This window comes from Oreochromis aureus, linkage group 7 (genome assembly GCF_013358895.1).
Source record: "Oreochromis aureus strain Israel breed Guangdong linkage group 7, ZZ_aureus, whole genome shotgun sequence".
NCBI lineage: Eukaryota > Metazoa > Chordata > Actinopteri > Cichliformes > Cichlidae > Oreochromis > Oreochromis aureus.
In genome coordinates, this window is record NC_052948.1 from 4,986,965 (window position 1) to 5,011,048 (window position 24,084).

The window sequence follows — 24,084 nt, forward strand, 5'->3', positions numbered from 1 at the left end:
TCACTTTTAGTTTCTTCATTGAAGTCTTTATTTCTTTATACTGCACTTTTCTTTAATTTCTTCTCTTGTAATGGGTAAAACAGTTTCTTAAAATGTAATAGTGGAAACTGTTTTTAAAGTCTTAAACACTAAAATGTTTTTTCATATTCTTATATTAGGGAGTGATGTAATTTTTCATCAACAGGCAGAACATTTTTCTTTAACTGATTTTTAACGTGTCCCACTTCATTCAGTCCTCGTGTTGCTTATTTGCCACAGCCACTGGTCATATTTTGGTTTTCACACTTGGTGTTAGCTCTCTGACAGATATAGAATCACTTCCTATTCCTGCTGTAACACACAGTGATGTTTTGTGTAACTTATCTCAGTGGCCCATTTAATTAAAGAGATTTAGGTAAAGGCTTATTTCATTATAGAATCTTCACACACCTTTTCCAAAAGACGCCTTCTGCCCAAACACCAACTAATTGTATTCGTTCATTTTGTCTTTAGGTATATCTAGTTTAGCGTCAGCTGGTGTGCAAGTCGCTATCACCGGACATCTTCAGCTGTCTCTCCTGCAGCTTCCTACTCAGTGTGTCAGATGTTTAGCTACTCATTTGATGAGAAATAGAAACAGCCCCATGTTTCTCTTCTTTACTGTGGCTGGGCTGGTAACGTATGAGTGCTCTGTTGAAGCGAGTTTTCTTTTAACCTTAACTAGTGATGATTTCATGTATTTTTTTCATAAAGAAAACTGTAACGTTTAGAGTAAAATGACTCATGACCATCTGACTGATGTATCCTTATGTACAGCTACTTTCAATGCTTCTGATATTTATTTAGACGCTTGCTCTCCGACTGATCCTTCTGAGTTAACTCCATTAATCACTTCTTCCAAACCATCAATGTGTCATTTTAGATCCCATGCATTTTCTGCTCAAATAAATTCTACAATGAATTAATGCTTCAATCTTAAAAATGATCAATCTGTCTCTATTAGTGTTGCTACGTAACACAGGCCTTTTGCCAAGGTGGCAGATGGTTGCCTGTTTCTGCTGGAGGTTTCTTCCTGTTAAAGGGGAGTTTTACCTCCCACAGTCGCCAAGTGCACAAAGGAGGCTGTTTGATTGTTGCTGTTTTCTCTCTTTGTTAGTGTAGGGTCTTTACTAAAGTGCTTTGAGGTGACTAATTTGGCACTATTTAAAGAAAATGGAATTGAATAGAATTGAATTCTCATGCAATTACCCTCTACTCACAGAGCCTAAATTAGTCAGGGATCTTATTGTCACTGAAATTAGAAACTATGGGAGCAGCAGAGTTAATTTTGCTGTATACAAACAGGAATTCAATATCTGAATGAATTTGTAATCAGTGTTTTCAAATGCTGTCCCTTAGGTGTTCTTTACTAAATTTGCATCATATTTGATGGTGTAATTTTCTAAACTTTAAAATATATTTATCTCCATTTTGTTGTTTTGCATCTACCTCTCTGTAACTCACAGAACCTGAAAAAGTGAAGAATCTTAATGTCAGTGAAATCAGAACATCCTCTATATTTCTGAACTGGACTGACCCACAGGGTCAAAGGTCTTTCTATAGAGTAGAGTGGACAGGTGGAACAATAGAAATGAATATGACTGTGACTGAAACTAAAGTAAATGTCACTGAGCTGACTCCTGGAGTGAGCTACACTTTCACTGTCACAGCAGTGGCTGGAGACAACAGAACAGAAAGTGACGTAGCAACACTTTCTCTATACACAAGTAAGATGAAGAGTATGAGAGGTTCAGATCTGGGGGCTCGTGCTCTGCACTATGTCACTGTTTCATTTTTATCCTTTAGTTTATTATTTGTTTGTCAACTTTTAGGATAGGTTTTTCTAGTTCTTTTCAGTTACTTCAAAAATTAATGAAATCGTTTTGTACAGGAAGACTTCAAATCTAAAACACTTTTTATCCATGAGTGACATGTTTGTTTGTTTTTTGCCAAAATAAGTTTTTCTTATTTACTCACATATCCTCTCAGGTTCTCCTTAATTCAGTCCTCTTGATTCTTACCTGTTGCAGTCACTACTTATTTGGTTGGCTCAACAGTTCTTTTGTTTCTTGTTCCTCCTCATGTACTCTCCACTCATAGAGCCTGAAGTAGTCACGAGTCTCTCTGCTGTTAACGTTACAACATCGTCTGTGTTTGTGAGCTGGACTAAACCAGTGGGAAACAGCTCCTTCTATAAAGTACAGTGGACAGGAACAAGTGGCTCTGTAAATGTCTATGAGACGTTTTATGATATTCCTAACCTGACTGCTGGTGTCCAGTATGAAATAACTGTCACTGCAGTGGCTGGTGATAATTATACTGAAGGACAGAGTGCTACTGTCACCAACTACACAAGTAAGTGAGCATTTAAATGTTTTTCATACCGTAAATTAGTGACTGTCTGCTGAGGATACCTGGTAAAATAAGGAGTCTTCTATCCTCATAAGATAAGTGAAATTCAAAGGAAAGTAGAAGTAGAAATCCAGATGTAGAAGAAGAAGCCCTTTGAAGTGAGAAGGTTGGATCTCTCACCGATGTGTCCTCATATAACAGCTGTAGTTGTGCTCACTCTGTGTTTGAGTAACAGCTCCAATAATGGTTTGCATTTCTTTTGTACGTCTAGTTTAGATCTTCCTCTGAACTTCCAGCTGCATGAAATGTTACAGGGTCAGCATGTTGCTGCTCGTGTGTTTTTACTGTAACTTTGAGACAGAGAAGACTTGAGCCAACTTTTTGCAATTCTTCCCATGTAATGACTTCTCCCTAACAGAGCCTGAAGTAGGCAGGTGACTCAGTGTTACTGCTTTCACAACGTCCTCTGTATCACTGAAGTGCAATGAACCAGGGAAAACAGCTCCTTCTCTACCATTTTCACTTTTAGTTTCTTCATTGAAGTCTTTATTTCTTTATACTGCACTTTTCTTTAATTTCTTCTCTTGTAATGGGTAAAACAGTTTCTTAAAATGTAATAGTGGAACGTTTTTAAAGTCTGTAAACACTAAAATGTTTTTTCGGGGCTATTCTTTAGGGAGGATGGTATATTCCAGTGATGTAATTTTTGATCAACAGGCAGAACATTTTTTCTTTAACTGATTTTTAACGTGTCCCACTTCATTCAGTCCTCGTGTTGCTTATTAGCCACAGCCACTGGTCATATTTTTGAGAAGTTTTCACACTTGGTGTTAGCTCTCTGGGATATAGAATCACTTCCTATTCCTGCTGTAACACACAGTGATGTTTTGTGTAACTTATCTCAGTGGCCCATTTAATTAAAGAGATTTAGGTAAAGGCTTATTTCATTATAGAATCTTCACACACCTTTTCCAAAGGACGCCTTAAGCCCAAACACCAACTAATTGTATTCGTTCATTTTGTCTTTAGGTATATCTAGTTTAGCTTGTCAGCTGTTGTGCAACCAGTCGCTATCACCGTGACATCTTCAGCTGTCTCTCCTGCAGCTTCCTACTCAGTGTGTCAGATGTTTAGCTACTCATTTGATGAGAAATAGAAACAGCCCCATGTTTCTCTTCTTTACTGTGGCTGGGCTGGTAACGTATGAGTGCTCTGTTGAAGCGAGTTTTTCTTTAACCTTAACTAGTGATGATTTCATGTATTTTTTCATAAAGAAAACTGTAACGTTTAGAGTAAAATGACTCATGACCATCTGACTGATGTATCCTTATGTACAGCTACTTTCAATGCTTCTGATATTTATTTAGACGCTTCTGCTCTCCGACTGATCCTTCTGAGTTAACTCCATTAATCACTTCTTCCAAACCATCAATGTGTCATTTTAGATCCCATGCATTTTCTGCTCAAATAAATTCTACAATGAATTAATGCTTCAATCTTAAAAATGATCAATCTGTCTCTATTAGTGTTGTACGTAACACAGGCCTTTAAGGTGGCAGATGGTTGCCTGTTTCTGCTGGAGGTTTCTTCCTGTTAAAGGGAAGTTTTACCTCCCAGACAGTCGCCAAGTGCACAAAGGAGGCTGTTTGATTGTTGCTGTTTTCTCTCTTTTAGTGTAGGGTCTTTACTAAAGTGCTCTGAACCAGAGGAAACAGCTTGAGGTGACTAATTTGGCACTATTTAAAGAAAATGGAATTGAATAGAATTGAATTCTCATGCAATTACCCTCTACTCACAGAGCCTAAATTAGTCAGGGATAGTGCAGTCACTGAAATTAGAAACTATGGGAGCAGCAGAGTTAATTTTGCTGTATACAAACAGGAATTCAATATCTGAATGAATTTGTAATCAGTGTTTTTCAAATGCTGTCCCTTAGGTGTTCTTTACTAAATTTGCAGCATATTTGATGGTGTAATTTTCTAAACTTTAAAATATATTTATCTCCATTTTGTTGTTTTTGCATCTACCTCTCTGTAACTCACAGAACCTGAAAAGTGAAGAATCTTAATGTCAGTGAAATCAGAACATCCTCTATATTTCTGAACTGGACTGACCCACAGGGTCAAAGGTCTTTCTATAGAGTAGAGTGGACAGGTGGAACAATAGAAATGAATAAGACTGTGACTGAAACTAAAGTAAATGTCACTGAGCTGACTCCTGGAGTGAGCTACACTTTCACTGTCACAGCAGTGGCTGGAGATGACAGAACAGAAAGTGACGTAGCAACACTTTCTCTATACACAAGTAAGATGAAGAGTATGAGAGGTTCAGATCTGGGGCTCGTGCTCCCTGCACTATGTCACTGTTTCATTTTTATCCTTTAGTTTATTATTTGTTTGTCAACTTTTTAGGATAGGTTTTTTCTAGTAAAGCAGTTACTTCAAAAATTAATGAAATCGTTTTTACAGGAAGACTTCAAATCTAAAAACACTTTTTATCCATGAGTGACATGTTTGTTTGTTTTTTGCCAAAATAAGTTTTTTGATTTACTCACATATCCTCTCAGGTTCTCCTTAATTCAGTCCTCTTGATTCTTACCTGTTGCAGTCACTACTTATTTGGTTGGCTCAACAGTTCTTTTGTGTTCTTGTTCCTCCTCATGTACTCTCACTCATAGAGCCTGAAGTAGTCACGAGTCTCTCTGCTGTTAACGTCCACAACATCGTCTGTGTTTGTGAGCTGGACTAAACCAGTGGGAAACAGCTCCTTCTATAAAGTACAGTGGACAGGAACAAGTGGCTCTGTAAATGTCTATGAGACGTTTTTATGATATTCCTAACCTGACTGCTGGTGTCCAGTATGAAATAACTGTCACTGCAGTGGCTGGTGATAATTATACTGAAGGACAGAGTGCTACTGTCACCAACTACACAAGTAAGTGAGCATTTAAATGTTTTTCATACCGTAAATTAGTGACTGTCTGCTGAGGATACCTGGTAAAATAAGGAGTCTTCTATCCTCATAAGATAAGTGAAATTCAAAGGAAAGTAGAAGTAGAAATCCAGATGTAGAAGAAGAAGCCCTTTGAAGTGAGAAGGTTGGATCTCTCACCGATGTGTCCTCATATAACAGCTGTAGTTGTGCTCACTCTGTGTTTGAGTAACAGCTCCAATAATGGTTTGCATTTCTTTTGTACGTCTAGTTTAGATCTTCCTCTGAACTTCCAGCTGCATGAAATGTTACAGGGTCAGCATGTTGCTGCTCGTGTGTTTTTACTGTAACTTTGAGACAGAGAAGACTTGAGCCGACTTTTTAATTCTTCCCCATGTAATGACTTCTCCCTAACAGAGCCTGAAGTAGGCAGGTGACTCAGTGTTACTGCTTTCACAACGTCCTCTGTATCACTGAAGTGCAATGAACCAGGTGGAAAAAAAGCTCCTTCTCTACCATTTTCACTTTTAGTTTCTTCATTGAAGTCTTTATTTCTTTATACTGCACTTTTCTTTAATTTCTTCTCTTGTAATGGGTAAAACAGTTTCTTAAAATGTAATAGTGGGGCGTTTTTAAAGTCTTAAACACTAAAATGTTTTTTCATATTCTTATATTCCAGTGATGTAATTTTTCATCAACAGGCAGAACATTTTTATTTAACTGATTTTTAATGTGTCCCACTTCATTCAGTCCTCGTGTTGCTTATTCGCCACAGCCACTGGTCATATGTATTTTTGGTTTCACACACTTGGTGTTAGCTCTCTCTGGGATATAGAATCACTTCCTATTCCTGCTGTAACACACAGTGATGTTTTCTGTAACTTATCTCAGTGGCCCATTTAATTAAAGAGATTTAGGTAAAGGCTTATTTCATTATAGAATCTTCACACACCTTTTCCAAAGGACGCCTTCTGCCCAAACACCAACTAATTGTATTCGCTCATTTTGTCTTTAGGTATATCTAGTTTAGCTGTAGTGGTAGCCAGTCGCTATCACCGTGACATCTTCAGCTGTCTCTCCTGCAGCTTCCTACTCAGTGTGTCAGATGTTTAGCTACTCATTTGATGAGAAATAGAAACAGCCCCATGTTTCTCTCACTTTACTGTGGCTGGGCTGGTAACGATGAGTGCTCTGTTGAAGCGAGTTTTTCTTTAACCTTAACTAGTGATGATTTCATGTATTTTTTCCTAAAGAAAACTGTAACGTTTAGAGTAAAATGACTCATGACATGACCATCTGACTGATGTATCCTTATGTACAGCTACTTTCAATGCTTCTGATATTTATTTAGACGCTTGCTCTCCGACTGATCCTTCTGAGTTAACTCCATTAATCACTTCTTCCAAACCATCAATGTGTCATTTTAGATCCCATGCATTTTCTGCTCAAATAAATTCTACAATGAATTAATGCTTCAATCTTAAAAATGATCAATCTGTCTCTATTAGTGTTGTGATCGTAACACAGGCCTTTAAGGTGGCAGATGGTTGCCTGTTTCTGCTGGAGGTTTCTTCCTGTGGAAGGGAGTTTTACCTCCCTACAGTCGCCAAGTGCACAAAGGAGGCTGTTTGATTGTTGCTGTTTTCTCTCTTTTAGTGTAGGGTCTTTACTAAAGTGCTGTATGAGGTGACTAATTTGGCACTATTTAAAGAAAATGGAATTGAATAAATTGAATTCTCATGCAATTACCCTCACTGCACAGAGCCTAAATTAGTCAGGATCTTATTGTCACTGAAATTAGAAACTATGGGAGCAGCAGAGTTAATTTTGCTGTATACAAACAGGAATTCAATATCTGAATGAATTTGTAATCAGTGTTTTTCAAATGCTGTCCCTTAGGTGTTCTTTACTAAATTTGCATCATATTTGATGGTGTAATTTTCTAAACTTTAAAATATATTTATCTCCATTTTGTTGTTTTTGCATCTACCTCTCTGTAACTCACAGAACCTGAAAAAGTGAAGAATCTTAATGTCAGTGAAATCAGAACATCCTCTATATTTCTGAACTGGACTGACCCACAGGGTCAAAGGTCTTTCTATAGAGTAGAGTGGACAGGTGGAACAATAGAAATGAATATGACTGTGACTGAAACTAAAGTAAATGTCACTGAGCTGACTCCTGGAGTGAGCTACACTTTCACTGTCACAGCAGTGGCTGGAGACAACAGAACAGAAAGTGACGTAGCAACACTTTCTCTATACACAAGTAAGATGAAGAGTATGAGAGGTTCAGATCTGGGGGCTCGTGCTCTGCACTATGTCACTGTTTCATTTTTTATCCTTTAGTTTATTATTTGTTTGTCAACTTTTAGGATAGGTTTTTTCTAGTAAAGCAGTTACTTCAAAAAAAAGCAATGAAATCGTTTTTACAGGAAGACTTCAAATCTAAAAACACTTTTTATCCATGAGTGACATGTTTGTTTGTTTTTTGCCAAAATAAGTTTTTTTATTTTACTCACATATCCTCTCAGGTTCTCCTTAATTCAGTCCTCTTGATTCTTACCTGTTGCAGTCACTACTTATTTGGTTGGCTCAACAGTTCTTTTGTGTTCTTGTTCCTCCTCATGTACTCTCCACTCATAGAGCCTGAAGTAGTCACGAGTCTCTCTGCTGTTAACGCCACAACATCGTCTGTGTTTGTGAGCTGGACTAAACCAGTGGGAAACAGCTCCTTCTATAAAGTACAGTGGACAGGAACAAGTGGCTCTGTAAATGTCTATGAGACGTTTTATGATATTCCTAACCTGACTGCTGGTGTCCAGTATGAAATAACTGTCACTGCAGTGGCTGGTGATAATTATACTGAAGGACAGAGTGCTACTGTCACCAACTACACAAGTAAGTGAGCATTTAAATGTTTTTCATACCGTAAATTAGTGACTGTCTGCTGAGGATACCTGGTAAAATAAGGAGTCTTCTATCCTCATAAGATAAGTGAAATTCAAAGGAAAGTAGAAGTAGAAATCCAGATGTAGAAGAAGAAGCCCTTTGAAGTGAGAAGGTTGGATCTCTCACCGATGTGTCCTCATATAACAGCTGTAGTTGTGCTCACTCTGTGTTTGAGTAACAGCTCCAATAATGGTTTGCATTTCTTTTGTACGTCTAGTTTAGATCTTCCTCTGAACTTCCAGCTGCATGAAATGTTACAGGGTCAGCATGTTGCTGTTCGTGTGTTTTTACTGTAACTTTGAGACAGAGAAGACTTGAGCCGACTTTTTTTATTCTTCCCCATGTAATGACTTCTCCCTAACAGAGCCTGAAGTAGGCAGGTGACTCAGTGTTACTGCTTTCACAACGTCCTCTGTATCACTGAAGTGCAATGAACCAGGGAAAACAGCTCCTTCTCTACCATTTTCACTTTTAGTTTCTTCATTGAAGTCTTTATTTCTTTATACTGCACTTTTCTTTAATTTCTTCTCTTGTAATGGGTAAAACAGTTTCTTAAAATGTAATAGTGGAACGTTTTTTAAAGTCTTAAACACTAAAATGTTTTTTCGTATTCTTATATTCCAGTGATGTAATTTTTCATCAACAGGCAGAACATTTTTCTTTAACTGATTTTTAACGTGTCCCAACATCATTCAGTCCTCGTGTTGCTTATTTGCCACAGCCACTGGTCATATTTTTGGTTTTCACACTTGGTGTTAGCTCTCTCTGGGATATAGAATCACTTCCTATTCCTGCTGTAACACACAGTGATGTTTTGTGTAACTTATCTCAGAGTGGCCCATTTAATTAAAGAGATTTAGGTAAAGGCTTATTTCATTATAGAATCTTCACACACCTTTTCCAAAGGCACGCCTTCTGCCAAAACACCAACTAATTGTATTCTCTTCATTTTGTCTTTAGGTATATCTAGTTTAGCGTAGCTGGTAGCCGAGTCGCTATCACCGTGACATCTTCAGCTGTCTCTCCTGCAGCTTCCTACTCAGTGTGTCAGATGTTTAGCTACTCATTTGATGAGAAATAGAAACAGCCCCATGTTTCTCTTCTTTACTGTGGCTGGGCTGGTAACGTATGAGTGCTCTGTTGAAGCGAGTTTTTCTTTAACCTTAACTAGTGATGATTTCATGTATTTTTTTCATAAAGAAAACTGTAACGTTTAGAGTAAAAATGACTCATGACCATCTGACTGATGTATCCTTATGTACAGCTACTTTCAATGCTTCTGATATTTATTTAGACGCTTGCTCTCCGACTGATCCTTCTGAGTTAACTCCATTAATCACTTCTTCCAAACCATCAATGTGTCATTTTAGATCCCATGCATTTTCTGCTCAAATAAATTCTGCAATGAATTAATGCTTCAATCTTAAAAAAAATGATCAATCTGTCTCTATTAGTGTTGTGGATGACACAGGCCTTTAAGGTGGCAGATGGTTGCCTGTTTCTGCTGGAGGTTTCTTCCTGTTAAAGGGGAGTTTTCACCTCCCAGACAGTCGCCAAGTGCACAAAGGAGGCTGTTTGATTGTTGCTGTTTTCTCTTTTTAGTGTAGGGTCTTTACTAAAGTGCTTTGAGGTGACTAATTTGGCACTATTTAAAGAAAATGGAATTGAATAGAATTGAATTCTCATGCAATTACCCTCTACTCACAGAGCCTAAATTAGTCAGGGATCTTATTGTCACTGAAATTAGAAACTATGGGAGCAGCAGAGTTAATTTTGCTGTATACAAACAGGAATTCAATATCTGAATGAATTTGTAATCAGTGTTTTTCAAATGCTGTCCCTTAGGTGTTCTTTACTAAATTTGCAGCATATTTGATGGTGTAATTTTCTAAACTTTAAAATATATTTATCTCCATTTTGTTGTTTTTGCATCTACCTCTCTGTAACTCACAGAACCTGAAAAAGTGAAGAATCTTAATGTCAGTGAAATCAGAACATCCTCTATATTTCTGAACTGGACTGACCCACAGGGTCAAAGGTCTTTCTATAGAGTAGAGTGGACAGGTGGAACAATAGAAATGAATAAGACTGTGACTGAAACTAAAGTAAATGTCACTGAGCTGACTCCTGGAGTGAGCTACACTTTCACTGTCACAGCAGTGGCTGGAGACAACAGAACAGAAAGTGACGTAGCAACACTTTCTCTATACACAAGTAAGATGAAGAGTATGAGAGGTTCAGATCTGGGGGCTCGTGCCCTGCACTATGTCACTGTTTCATTTTTATCCTTTAGTTTATTATTTGTTTGTCAACTTTTTAGGATAGGTTTTTCTAGTAAAGCAGTTACTTCAAAAATTAATGAAATCGTTTTTACAGGAAGACTTCAAATCTAAAAACACTTTTTATCCATGAGTGACATGTTTGTTTGTTTTTGCCAAAATAAGTTTTTTCTTTTTTACTCACATATCCTCTCAGGTTCTCCTTAATTCAGTCCTCTTGATTCTTACCTGTTGCAGTCACTACTTATTTGGTTGGCTCAACAGTTCTTTTGTGTTCTTGTTCCTCCTCATGTACTCTCCACTCATAGAGCCTGAAGTAGTCACGAGTCTCTCTGCTGTTAACGTTACAACATCGTCTGTGTTTGTGAGCTGGACTAAACCAGTGGGAAACAGCTCCTTCTATAAAGTACAGTGGACAGGAACAAGTGGCTCTGTAAATGTCTATGAGACGTTTTATGATATTCCTAACCTGACTGCTGGTGTCCAGTATGAAATAACTGTCACTGCAGTGGCTGGTGATAATTATACTGAAGGACAGAGTGCTACTGTCACCAACTACACAAGTAAGTGAGCATTTAAATGTTTTTCATACCGTAAATTAGTGACTGTCTGCTGAGGATACCTGGTAAAATAAGGAGTCTTCTATCCTCATAAGATAAGTGAAATTCAAAGGAAAGTAGAAGTAGAAATCCAGATGTAGAAGAAGAAGCCCTTTGAAGTGAGAAGGTTGGATCTCTCACCGATGTGTCCTCATATAACAGCTGTAGTTGTGCTCACTCTGTGTTTGAGTAACAGCTCCAATAATGGTTTGCATTTCTTTTGTACGTCTAGTTTAGATCTTCCTCTGAACTTCCAGCTGCATGAAATGTTACAGGGTCAGCATGTTGCTGCTCGTGTGTTTTTACTGTAACTTTGAGACAGAGAAGACTTGAGCCGACTTTTTAATTCTTCCCATGTAATGACTTCTCCCTAACAGAGCCTGAAGTAGGCAGGTGACTCAGTGTTACTGCTTTCACAACGTCCTCTGTATCACTGAAGTGCAATGAACCAGGGAAAACAGCTCCTTCTCTACCATTTTCACTTTTAGTTTCTTCATTGAAGTCTTTATTTCTTTATACTGCACTTTTCTTTAATTTCTTCTCTTGTAATGGGTAAAACAGTTTCTTAAAATGTAATAGTGGAACGTTTTTAAAGTCTTAAACACTAAAATGTTTTTTGGGTATTCTTATATTCCAGTGATGTAATTTTTCATCAACAGGCAGAACATTTTTTCTTTAACTGATTTTAACGTGTCCCACTTCATTCAGTCCTCGTGTTGCTTATTTGCCACAGCCACTGGTCATATTTTTTGGTTTTCACACTTGGTGTTAGCTCTCTCTGGGATATAGAATCACTTCCTATTCCTGCTGTAACACACAGTGATGTTTTGTGTAACTTATCTCAGTGGCCCATTTAATTAAAGAGATTTAGGTAAAGGCTTATTTCATTATAGAATCTTCACACACTTTTCCAAAGGACGCCTTCTGCCAAAACACCACCAACTAATTGTATTCGCTCATTTTGTCTTTAGGTATATCTAGTTTAGCGTAGCTGGTAGCCGAGTCGCTATCACCGTGACATCTTCAGCTGTCTCTCCTGCAGCTTCCTACTCAGTGTGTCAGATGTTTAGCTACTCATTTGATGAGAAATAGAAACAGCCCCATGTTTCTCTTCTTTACTGTGGCTGGGCTGGTAACGTATGAGTGCTCTGTTGAAGCGAGTTTTTCTTTAACCTTAACTAGTGATGATTTCATGTATTTTTTCCTAAAGAAAACTGTAACGTTTAGAGTAAAATGACTCATGACCATCTGACTGATGTATCCTTATGTACAGCTACTTTCAATGCTTCTGATATTTATTTAGACGCTTGCTCTCCGACTGATCCTTCTGAGTTAACTCCATTAATCACTTCTTCCAAACCATCAATGTGTCATTTTAGATCCCATGCATTTTCTGCTCAAATAAATTCTGCAATGAATTAATGCTTCAATCTTAAAAAAATGATCAATCTGTCTCTATTAGTGTTGTACGTAACACAGGCCTTTAAGGTGGCAGATGGTTGCCTGTTTCTGCTGGAGGTTTCTTCCTGTTAAAGGGAGTTTTACCTCCCAACAGTCGCCAAGTGCACAAAGGAGGCTGTTTGATTGTTGCTGTTTTCTCTTTTTAGTGTAGGGTCTTTACTAAAGTGCTTTGAGGTGACTAATTTGGCACTATTTAAAGAAAATGGAATTGAATAGAATTGAATTCTCATGCAATTACCCTCTACTCACAGAGCCTAAATTAGTCAGGGATCTTATTGTCACTGAAATTAGAAACTATGGGAGCAGCAGAGTTAATTTTGCTGTATACAAACAGGAATTCAATATCTGAATGAATTTGTAATCAGTGTTTTCAAATGCTGTCCCTTAGGTGTTCTTTACTAAATTTGCAGCATATTTGATGGTGTAATTTTCTAAACTTTAAAATATATTTATCTCCATTTTGTTGTTTTTGCATCTACCTCTCTGTAACTCACAGAACCTGAAAAAGTGAAGAATCTTAATGTCAGTGAAATCAGAACATCCTCTATATTTCTGAACTGGACTGACCCACAGGGTCAAAGGTCTTTCTATAGAGTAGAGTGGACAGGTGGAACAATAGAAATGAATAAGACTGTGACTGAAACTAAAGTAAATGTCACTGAGCTGACTCCTGGAGTGAGCTACACTTTCACTGTCACAGCAGTGGCTGGAGACAACAGAACAGAAAGTGACGTAGCAACACTTTCTCTATACACAAGTAAGATGAAGAGTATGAGAGGTTCAGATCTGGGGGCTCGTGCTCTGTACTATGTCACTGTTTCATTTTTATCCTTTAGTTTATTATTTGTTTGTCAACTTTTTAGGATAGGTTTTTTTCTAGTGAAGCAGTTACTTCAAAAATTAATGAAATCGTTTTACAGGAAGACTTCAAATCTAAAAACACTTTTTATCCATGAGTGACATTTGTTTGTTTTTTTGCCAAAATAAGTTTTTTGATTTACTCACATATCCTCTCAGGTTCTCCTTAATTCAGTCCTCTTGATTCTTACCTGTTGCAGTCACTACTTATTTGGTTGGCTCAACAGTTCTTTTGTTTTCTTGTTCCTCCTCATGTACTCTCCACTCATAGAGCCTGAAGTAGTCACGAGTCTCTCTGCTGTTAACGTCACAACATCGTCTGTGTTTGTGAGCTGGACTAAACCAGTGGGAAACAGCTCCTTCTATAAAGTACAGTGGACAGGAACAAGTGGCTCTGTAAATGTCTATGAGACGTTTTATGATATTCCTAACCTGACTGCTGGTGTCCAGTATGAAATAACTGTCACTGCAGTGGCTGGTGATAATTATACTGAAGGACAGAGTGCTACTGTCACCAACTACACAAGTAAGTGAGCATTTAAATGTTTTTCATACCGTAAATTAGTGACTGTCTGCTGAGGATACCTGGTAAAATAAGGAGTCTTCTATCATCATAAGATAAGTTCAATTCAAAGGAAAGTAGAAGTAGAAATCCAGATGTAGAAGAAGAAGCCCTTTGAAGTGAGAAGGTTGGATCTCTCACCGATGTGTCCTCATATAACAGCTGTAGTTGTGCTCACTCTGTGTTTGAGTAACAGCTCCAATAATGGTTTGCATTTCTTTTGTACGTCTAGTTTAGATCTTCCTCTGAACTTCCAGCTGCATGAAATGTTACAGGCTCAGCATGTTGCTGCTCGTGTGTTTTTACTGTAACTTTGAGACAGAGAAGACTTGAGCCGACTTTTTAATTCTTCCCCATGTAATGACTTCTCCCTAACAGAGCCTGAAGTAGGCAGGTGACTCAGTGTTACTGCTTTCACAACGTCCTCTGTATCACTGAAGTGCAATGAACCAGGGGAAAACAGCTCCTTCTCTACCATTTTCACTTTTAGTTTCTTCATTGAAGTCTTTATTTCTTTATACTGCACTTTTCTTTAATTTCTTCTCTTGTAATGGGTAAAACAGTTTCTTAAAATGTAATAGTGGAACGTTTTTTAAAGTCTTAAACACTAAAATGTTTTTTCATATTCTTATATTCCAGTGATGTAATTTTTCATCAACAGGCAGAACATTTTTTCTTTAACTGATTTTTAACGTGTCCCACTTCATTCAGTCCTCGTGTTGCTTATTTGCCACAGCCACTGGTCATATTTTTGGTTTTCACACTTGGTGTTAGCTCTCTCTGGGATATAGAATCACTTCCTATTCCTGCTGTAACACACAGTGATGTTTTGTGTAACTTATCTCAGTGGCCCATTTAATTAAAGAGATTTAGGTAAAGGCTTATTTCATTATAGAATCTTCACACACCTTTTCCAAAGGACGCCTTCTGCCAAAACACCAACTAATTGTATTCGTTCATTTTGTCTTTAGGTATATCTAGTTTAGCGTAGCTGGTAGCCGAGTCGCTATCACCGTGACATCTTCAGCTGTCTCTCCTGCAGCTTCCTACTCAGTGTGTCAGATGTTTAGCTACTCATTTGATGAGAAATAGAAACAGCCCCATGTTTCTCTTCTTTACTGTGGCTGGGCTGGTAACGTATGAGTGCTCTGTTGAAGCGAGTTTTTCTTTAACCTTAACTAGTGATGATTTCATGTATTTTTTTTCCTAAAGAAAACTGTAACGTTTAGAGTAAAATGACTCATGACCATCTGACTGATGTATCCTTATGTACAGCTACTTTCAATGCTTCTGATATTTATTTAGACGCTTGCTCTCCGACTGATCCTTCTGAGTTAACTCCATTAATCACTTCTTCCAAACCATCAATGTGTCATTTTAGATCCCATGCATTTTCTGCTCAAATAAATTCTGCAATGAATTAATGCTTCAATCTTAAAAAATGATCAATCTGTCTCTATTAGTGTTGTACGTAACACAGGCCTTTAAGGTGGCAGATGGTTGCCTGTTTCTGCTGGAGGTTTCTTCCTGTTAAAGGGTTTTTACCTCCCTACAGTCGCCAAGTGCACAAAGGAGGCTGTTTGATTGTTGCTGTTTTCTCTCTTTTAGTGTAGGGTCTTTACTAAAGTGCTTTGAGGTGACTAATTTGGCACTATTTAAAGAAAATGGAATTGAATAGAATTGAATTCTCATGCAATTACCCTCTACTCACAGAGCCTGAATTAGTCAGGGATCTTATTGTCACTGAAATTAGAAACTATGGGAGCAGCAGAGTTAATTTTGCTGTATACAAACAGGAATTCAATATCTGAATGAATTTGTAATCAGTGTTTTCAAATGCTGTCCCTTAGGTGTTCTTTACTAAATTTGCAGCATATTTGATGGTGTAATTTTCTAAACTTTAAAATATATTTATCTCCATTTTGTTGTTTTTGCATCTACCTCTCTGTAACTCACAGAACCTGAAAAAGTGAAGAATCTTAATGTCAGTGAAATCAGAACATCCTCTATATTTCTGAACTGGACTGACCCACAGGGTCAAAGGTCTTTCTATAGAGTAGAGTGGACAGGTGGAACAATAGAAATGAATATGACTGTGACTGAAGTAAATGTCACTGAGCTGACTCCTGGAGTGAGCTACACTTTCACTGTCACAGCAGTGGCTGGAGACAACAGAACAGAAAGTGACGTAGCAACACTTTCTCTATACACAAGTAAGATGAAGAGTATGAGAGGTTCAGATCTGGGGCTCGTGCTCTGCACTATGTCACTGTTTCATTTTTATCCTTTAGTTTATTATTTGTTTGTCAACTTTTTAGGATAGGTTTTTCTAGTAAAGCAGTTACTTCAAAAATTAATGAAATCGTTTTTACAGGAAGACTTCAAATCTAAAAACACTTTTTATCCATGAGTGACATGTTTGTTTGTTTTTGCCAAAATAAGTTTTTGATTTACTCACATATCCTCTCAGGTTCTCCTTAATTCAGTCCTCTTGATTCTTACCTGTTGCAGTCACTACTTATTTGGTTGGCTCAACAGTTCTTTTGTGTTCTTGTTCCTCCTCATGTACTCTCCACTCATAGAGCCTGAAGTAGTCACGAGTCTCTCTGCTGTTAACGTCACAACATCGTCTGTGTTTGTGAGCTGGACTAAACCAGTGGGAAACAGCTCCTTCTATAAAGTAAAGTGGACAGGTGGAGGAACAAGTGGCTCTGTAAATGTCTATGAGACGTTTTATGATATTTCTAACCTGACTGCTGGTGGCCAGTATGAAATAACTGTCACTGCAGTGGCTGGTGATAATTATACTGAAGGACAGAGTGCTACTGTCACCAACTACACAAGTAAGTGAGCATTTAAATGTTTTTCATACCGTAAATTAGTGACTGTCTGCTGAGGATACCTGGTAAAATAAGGAGTCTTCTATCATCATAAGTGAAATTCAAAGGAAAGTAGAAGTAGAAATCCAGATGTAGAAGAAGAAGCCCTTTGAAGTGAGAAGGTTGGATCTCTCACCGATGTGTCCTCATATAACAGCTGTAGTTGTGCTCACTCTGTGTTTGAGTAACAGCTCCAATAATGGTTTGCATTTCTTTTGTACGTCTAGTTTAGAGCTTCCTCTGAACTTCCAGCTGCATGAAATGTTACAGGCTCAGCATGTTGCTGCTCGTGTGTTTTTACTGTAACTTTGAGACAGAGAAGACTTGAGCCGACTTTTTAATTCTTCCCCATGTAATGACTTCTCCCTAACAGAGCCTGAAGTAGGCAGGTGACTCAGTGTTACTGCTTTCACAACGTCCTCTGTATCACTGAAGTGCAATGAACCAGGGGAAAACAGCTCCTTCTCTACCATTTTCACTTTTAGTTTCTTCATTGAAGTCTTTATTTCTTTATACTGCACTTTTCTTTAATTTCTTCTCTTGTAATGGGTAAAACAGTTTCTTAAAATGTAATAGTGAAACCTTTTTTAAAGCCTTAAACACTAAAATGTTTTTTCGTATTCTTATATTCCAGTGATGTAATTTTTCATCAACAGGCAGAACATTTTTTCTTTAACTGATTTTTAATGTGTCCCACTTCATTCAGTCCTCGTGTTGCTTATTCGCCACAGCCACTGGTCATATTTTTGGCTTTCACACTTGGTGTTAGCTCTCTCTGGGATATAGAATCACTTCCTATTCCTGCTGTAACACACAGTGATGTTTTGTGTAACTTATCTCAGTGGCCCATTTAATTAAAGAGATTTAGGTAAAGGCTTATTTCATTATAGAATCTTCACACACCTTTTCCAAAGGACGCCTTCTGCCAAAACACCAACTAATTGTATTCGTTCATTTTGTCTTTAGGTATATCTAGTTTAGCGTAGCTGGTAGCCGAGTCGCTATCACCGTGACATCTTCAGCTGTCTCTCCTGCAGCTTCCTACTCAGTGTGTCAGATGTTTAGCTACTCATTTGATGAGAAATAGAAACAGCCCCATGTTTCTCTTCTTTACTGTGGCTGGGCTGGTAACGTATGAGTGCTCTGTTGAAGCGAGTTTTTCTTTAACCTTAACTAGTGATGATTTCATGTATTTTTTTCCTAAAGAAAACTGTAACGTTTAGAGTAAAAATGACTCATGACCATCTGACTGATGTATCCTTATGTACAGCTACTTTCAATGCTTCTGATATTTATTTAGACGCTTGCTCTCCGACTGATCCTTCTGAGTTAACTCCATTAATCACTTCTTCCAAACCATCAATGTGTCATTTTAGATCCCATGCATTTTCTGCTCAAATAAATTCTACAATGAATTAATGCTTCAATCTTAAAAAATGATCAATCTGTCTCTATTAGTGTTGTACGTAACACAGGCCTTTAAGGTGGCAGATGGTTGCCTGTTTCTGCTGGAGGTTTCTTCCTGTTAAAAGGGAGTTTTACCTCCCTACAGTCGCCAAGTGCACAAAGGAGGCTGTTTGATTGTTGCTGTTTTCTCTCTTTTAGTGTAGGGTCTTTACTAAAGTGCTTTGAGGTGACTAATTTGGCACTATTTAAAGAAAATGGAATTGAATAGAATTGAATTCTCATGCAATTACCCTCTACTCACAGAGCCTAAATTAGTCAGGGATCTTATTGTCACTGAAATTAGAAACTATGGGAGCAGCAGAGTTAATTTTGCTGTATACAAACAGGAATTCAATATCTGAATGAATTTGTAATCAGTGTTTTCAAATGCTGTCCCTTAGGTGTTCTTTACTAAATTTGCAGCATATTTGATGGTGTAATTTTCTAAACTTTAAAATATATTTATCTCCGTTTTGTTGTTTTTGCATCTACCTCTCTGTAACTCACAGAACCTGAAAAAGTGAAGAATCTTAATGTCAGTGAAATCAGAACATCCTCTATATTTCTGAACTGGACTGACCCACAGGGTCAAAGGTCTTTCTATAGAGTAGAGTGGACAGGTGGAACAATAGAAATGAATATGACTGTGACTGAAACTAAAGTAAATGTCACTGAGCTGACTCCTGGAGTGAGCTACACTTTCACTGTCACAGCAGTGGCTGGAGACGACAGAACAGAAAGTGACGTAGCAACACTTTCTCTATACACAAGTAAGATGAAGAGTATGAGAGGTTCAGATCTGGGGGCTCGTGCTCTGCACTATGTCACTGTTTCATTTTTTATCCTTTAGTTTATTATTTGTTTGTCAACTTTTAGGATAGGTTTTTCTAGTAAAGCAGTTACTTCAAAAATTAATGAAATCGTTTTTACAGGAAGACTTCAAATCTAAAAACACTTTTTATCCATGAGTGACATGTTTGTTTGTTTTTTTGCCAAAATAAGTTTTTGATTTACTCACATATCCTCTCAGGTTCTCCTTAATTCAGTCCTCTTGATTCTTACCTGTTGCAGTCACTACTTATTTGGTTGGCTCAACAGTTCTTTTGTGTTCTTGTTCCTCCTCATGTACTCTCCACTCATAGAGCCTGAAGTAGTCACGAGTCTCTCTGCTGTTAACGTCACAACATCGTCTGTGTTTGTGAGCTGGACTAAACCAGTGGGAAACAGCTCCTTCTATAAAGTACAGTGGACAGGAACAAGTGGCTCTGTAAATGTCTATGAGACGTTTTATGATATTCCTAACCTGACTGCTGGTGTCCAGTATGAAATAACTGTCACTGCAGTGGCTGGTGATAATTATACTGAAGGACAGAGTGCTACTGTCACCAACTACACAAGTAAGTGAGCATTTAAATGTTTTTCATACCGTAAATTAGTGACTGTCTGCTGAGGATACCTGGTAAAATAAGGAGTCTTCTATCCTCATAAGATAAGTGAAATTCAAAGGAAAGTAGAAGTAGTAATCCAGATGTAGAAGAAGAAGCCCTTTGAAGTGAGAAGGTCGGATCTCTCACCGATGTGTCCTCATATAACAGCTGTAGTTGTGCTCACTCTGTGTTTGAGTAACAGCTCCAATAATGGTTTGCATTTCTTTTGTACGTCTAGTTTAGATCTTCCTCTGAACTTCCAGCTGCATGAAATGTTACAGGGTCAGCATGTTGCTGCTCGTGTGTTTTACTGTAACTTTGAGACAGAGAAGACTTGAGCCGACTTTTTAATTCTTCCCATGTAATGACTTCTCCCTAACAGAGCCTGAAGTAGGCAGGTGACTCAGTGTTACTGCTTTCACAACGTCCTCTGTATCACTGAAGTGGAATGAACCAGGGGAAACAGCTGCTTCTATCTTGTAGAGTGGACAGATAGAAATTTAAATGAGAATCACAGTGTGAATAACACATATATAACCATCAGTGCGCTAACTGCTGGTGTGCAGTACACATTTAGATTTACTGCAGCGGGTGGTGATGAGAGAACTATGGGAGCTGCAGAGTTAATTTCACTGTATACACACAGATTATGCAAGAATCCAACATCTGAATGAATTAGTAATCAGTGTTTTTCAAATGCTGTCCCTTAGGTGTTCAACACTAAATTTGCAGCATATTTGATGGTGTAGTTTTCTAAACGTTAAATTAAATTTCGCTCCTAATATACTTATTTTTGCATCTACCTCTCTGTAACTCACAGAACCTGAAAAAGTGAAGAATCTTAATGTCAGTGAAATCAGGACATCCTCTATATTTCTGAATTGGACTGACCCACAGGGTGAAAGGTCTTTCTATAGAGTGGAAAAATGTAACAACAAAAATGGATATGACTGTCACTGAAACTAAAGTTCTTACGACCCCCTCTGCTAGGAGACAGGAGGGGAGTAATATACACAAACCCTCACACAACAACTGAGAAAAATAAAAGGTTTTATTGCACACTTCAAACAAAAGACCGACAGGGTTGTTCAACAGACCACTGGGCAACCAATTAACACATAAAGAAAAAAAAAAGACAAAACTAAAAGCTAGCGGTTAACTAAGGCAAGCTAGCCTCACAAACTCTAACACAACTAAGTTCAGCCATATACCAGGTTTAACAAACAAAGTGCAACACTGTGAACAGGTTTAGCAAACAAAGTTCAAAAGAGAGGCAGATGAGGGGGACACTGCATGTTCACTTCTGAGCAGCAGTCCCCGTAGTTTGAAGGATCTTCAGTTATTTATAACCGCAGGTGCACACAATCAACTACTCATTTGCTCTTGGAGTATCATGGGATCCCCAGACAGCCAATCGTTTGTATGGACTGTCACACTTCAATGTGCATAGAAGACGGCTGGCACAGGTCTCCAAGTAATCAATCGTCCATGAGTCCTAGCATGAATTTGCATGAATTAAAAAAGGCAGTCTTACTCCCTCTGAGGCTCAGTGCCATATCACCCCTCCCCTTAAAATACAAAACTAGGTTTTGCATACACAGTCGTCACAGTTCATAGCAGAAAATAAAACAAGTCATACTCACAACCGGGAGAGGCCATCAGCTAGTACATTTTCTCTTCCCTTTATATGCCGAATCTCTAAGTTGTACTTTTGCAGTAGCAGGGCCCCATCGCATGAGGATTATGATCAATGTACACTACAATGGGTAACGTGCTGGACCACAGGTAGACATGGAAGTGCTGAAGAGCTATCAACAGAACCAATGTCTCCTTCTCAATGGTGGAGTAATTTACCTGATGCTTGTTAAACTTGCGGGAGAAGTAACAAATGGGGTGGTCCAATCCCTGCAAGCCTTCTCGTAAAAGTACTTCCCCAGCCCCAGCAGCACTGGCATCAACCTCTAACTTGAATGGACGTGTCAAGTCGGGTGCAGCTAACACGGTAGTGTGGCATAAGAGGGATTTTGCACTTTCAAAGGCGTCTTGATACACAGACCATAGGAAATCAACCTTTGGGCTCAGCAGGTTGGTCAACGGCTGGACTACGGAGGAGAGGTTTTTGCAGAAGTTCCTGTAATAACCCACCATTCCCAGGAATCTGCGCAACTGCCGCCGGGTGGTAGGCATGGGATACTCCATAATCACTGCAACCTTGGTGTTAAGAGTGGCATCGCACCTCTCTGCCCAAGTACGTCACCATGGCCTTAGTGAATTCACATTTAGCTCCATGTGTTGATAGAACTTTGGGAGTACAGTCCTGAGGTTGCAGTGATTAAAATCCCCGGCAACAACAAACACAGCATCTGGGTGAGTGGTCACGTGTTTGCTGAGGAGGTCATGCAGTAGTCCTAGCGCTGTGGTCCGATCAGACCGCGGCGGGATGTAAACAGCCAACAGAAACACAGCACTGAACTCCCTTGGTAAATAAAAAGGGTCTGTACTTCACCATCAGCGCTTCGATGTCTGCATAACAGTATTTCTCCACCACCTGAGTGTCCACACACCATCTGTTATTGATTTAAATGCATACACCGCCGCCTTGGTTTTTACCCGAGGTAGATGTGCGGTCTCCGAGATGCACTGATTGTGTCTGTAGCTGTATGGCCAAGTCTGACGTGATTGCCGTAGTCCAGGTTTCCATAAAAATCAGAGCTTTGATTCTCAGCTTATCCGTCTTGTTTTCGAGAGAGTGGACGTTAACTAACAAAAGGCTAGACAGAAGTTGTCGTGTGGCTCTAGTGAAGCAGTTGCTTTAAAAAGAGAGAGAATTTGTACATGAAGACTTCAAATGTGAAAAAACACTTTATACACGAGTGACATGTTTTATTAGTCAACAGGCTTTTTTGATTATTGCTTATTTTATTCACATATCCTCTCAGGACTTCCTTAATTCAGTCCTCTTGATTCTTACCTGTTGCAGTCACTACTTATTTTGTTAGCTCAACAGTTCTTTTGTTTTCTTGTTCCTCCTCATGTACTCTCCACTCATAGAGCCTGAAGTAGTCATGAGTCTCTCTGCTGTTAACATCACAACATCGTCTATTTTTGTGAGGTTAGGCTTTAGGTTTCTTCCTGTTAAAAGGGAGTTTTACCTCCCTACAGTCACCAAGTGCACAAAGGAGGATGTTTGATTGTTGCTGTTTTCTCTCTTTTAGTGGAGTGAAATCCATCTCCAGCTGCCTCCCTCTTCCCGCTCCACCACAATCACCCACACATGCAGGGCCTTGGGGTAGGGGTGTCACCACAGGGTGCAGAGGAGACATCCCCCTCTGTCCCCCCTTCTGGCTGCCTCTGCCTCAATTTTATCCCACAACTTAGACATTCACATTACTCACACTCTCATTACACATACATATAGGATCTTGGGGTGGGCACGCTACACGGATTCCAATCACCATCAGGGTGTACACCTCACCCCTGGCGTCGCTGCCCACCTCTCAATTTTAAATACACGTAGACATTGAGGGCTAGCAGGAGGGGCTATACGCTTACCTGCTGCTCTGGCAGGTAGCTCCATGCCCTCCTGGGTTTTAAATGCACCTTAGAACACACATACATCAACACTACATATGAGCGGGTGGAGGGAGGTTTGAGTCTTCCTACACCCCGTTCTCTGCGGCCTGCTGGAGCGGGGGGCTAGGAGGAGGAGTTGGCCGTCCGATTGGGGTCTGGAATGTGGGGCCTCCCTGCTGCTGCGGAGTCGGGGCGGTCTGCTTCTCCCCACCGCAGGGAAAAGGGTAACACCACCTGGGTCTGGGTGCAGTTTCCCCTCCAGGGGCAGGGTACCTAGACCCGGGGCTTAGAGTACGCTTGGGGAGTGTGATTATGTGTACAGTGTCTCTCTGTCTGTCTCCACGTTGGGTGAGTGTTGAGAGCATGAGGGTGGGAATAGATGTTTGTATCTGTGTGTGCCTGTTTGTCTGTGTCTATATGTCAGGTTGGGTATCAGACCCCACCTCTCTGGGGACATCTCAGGCCCTCCAAGGTTTGGAGGCCCATCTCCCCACCACTTCCCCTGCCGGTGGCAGACGCCCTCAGACATCGGTGCGTTGGTGGTTCTTTGTGTCCAGGGTGGGCGCCCAGGTACCCACCGGCTCACTCCTTGGCGGCTGCTTATCAGGGCATGGAGCCTGGGGCTCGCTCGGGCCACTTCGGGATGGGGTGCCCTCGGCCTCTCGGCCCGGGCTCGGTCACTCAGGCACAGCTGGCTGCCAGCGGAGCTCACGGGCACGTCACTGCAACCCCCTGGCTTCTGCTCCGC

The 24,084-nt window shown here is 39.4% G+C and overlaps 1 protein-coding gene across 3 annotated transcripts in view; it reads left to right on the plus strand.

Annotated features, from left to right (window-relative positions):
• Positions 1 to 10,884: 10,884 nt before the first annotated feature.
• Positions 10,885 to 24,084, plus strand: part of ptprjb.1 (protein tyrosine phosphatase receptor type Jb, tandem duplicate 1) — a 40,223-nt gene continuing 27,023 nt past the window's right edge. For all 3 annotated transcript variants that reach the window (XM_039614717.1, XM_039614719.1, XM_039614718.1), the window contains exons 1-5: positions 10,885 to 11,094; positions 13,721 to 13,975; positions 16,594 to 16,854; positions 18,846 to 19,106; positions 19,479 to 19,733. In XM_039614717.1, the coding sequence (XP_039470651.1) occupies positions 18,971 to 19,106; positions 19,479 to 19,733 (391 nt within the window). In that variant the 5' untranslated portion in view covers positions 10,885 to 11,094; positions 13,721 to 13,975; positions 16,594 to 16,854; positions 18,846 to 18,970. The remainder of the gene's footprint in view (positions 11,095 to 13,720; positions 13,976 to 16,593; positions 16,855 to 18,845; positions 19,107 to 19,478; positions 19,734 to 24,084) is intronic.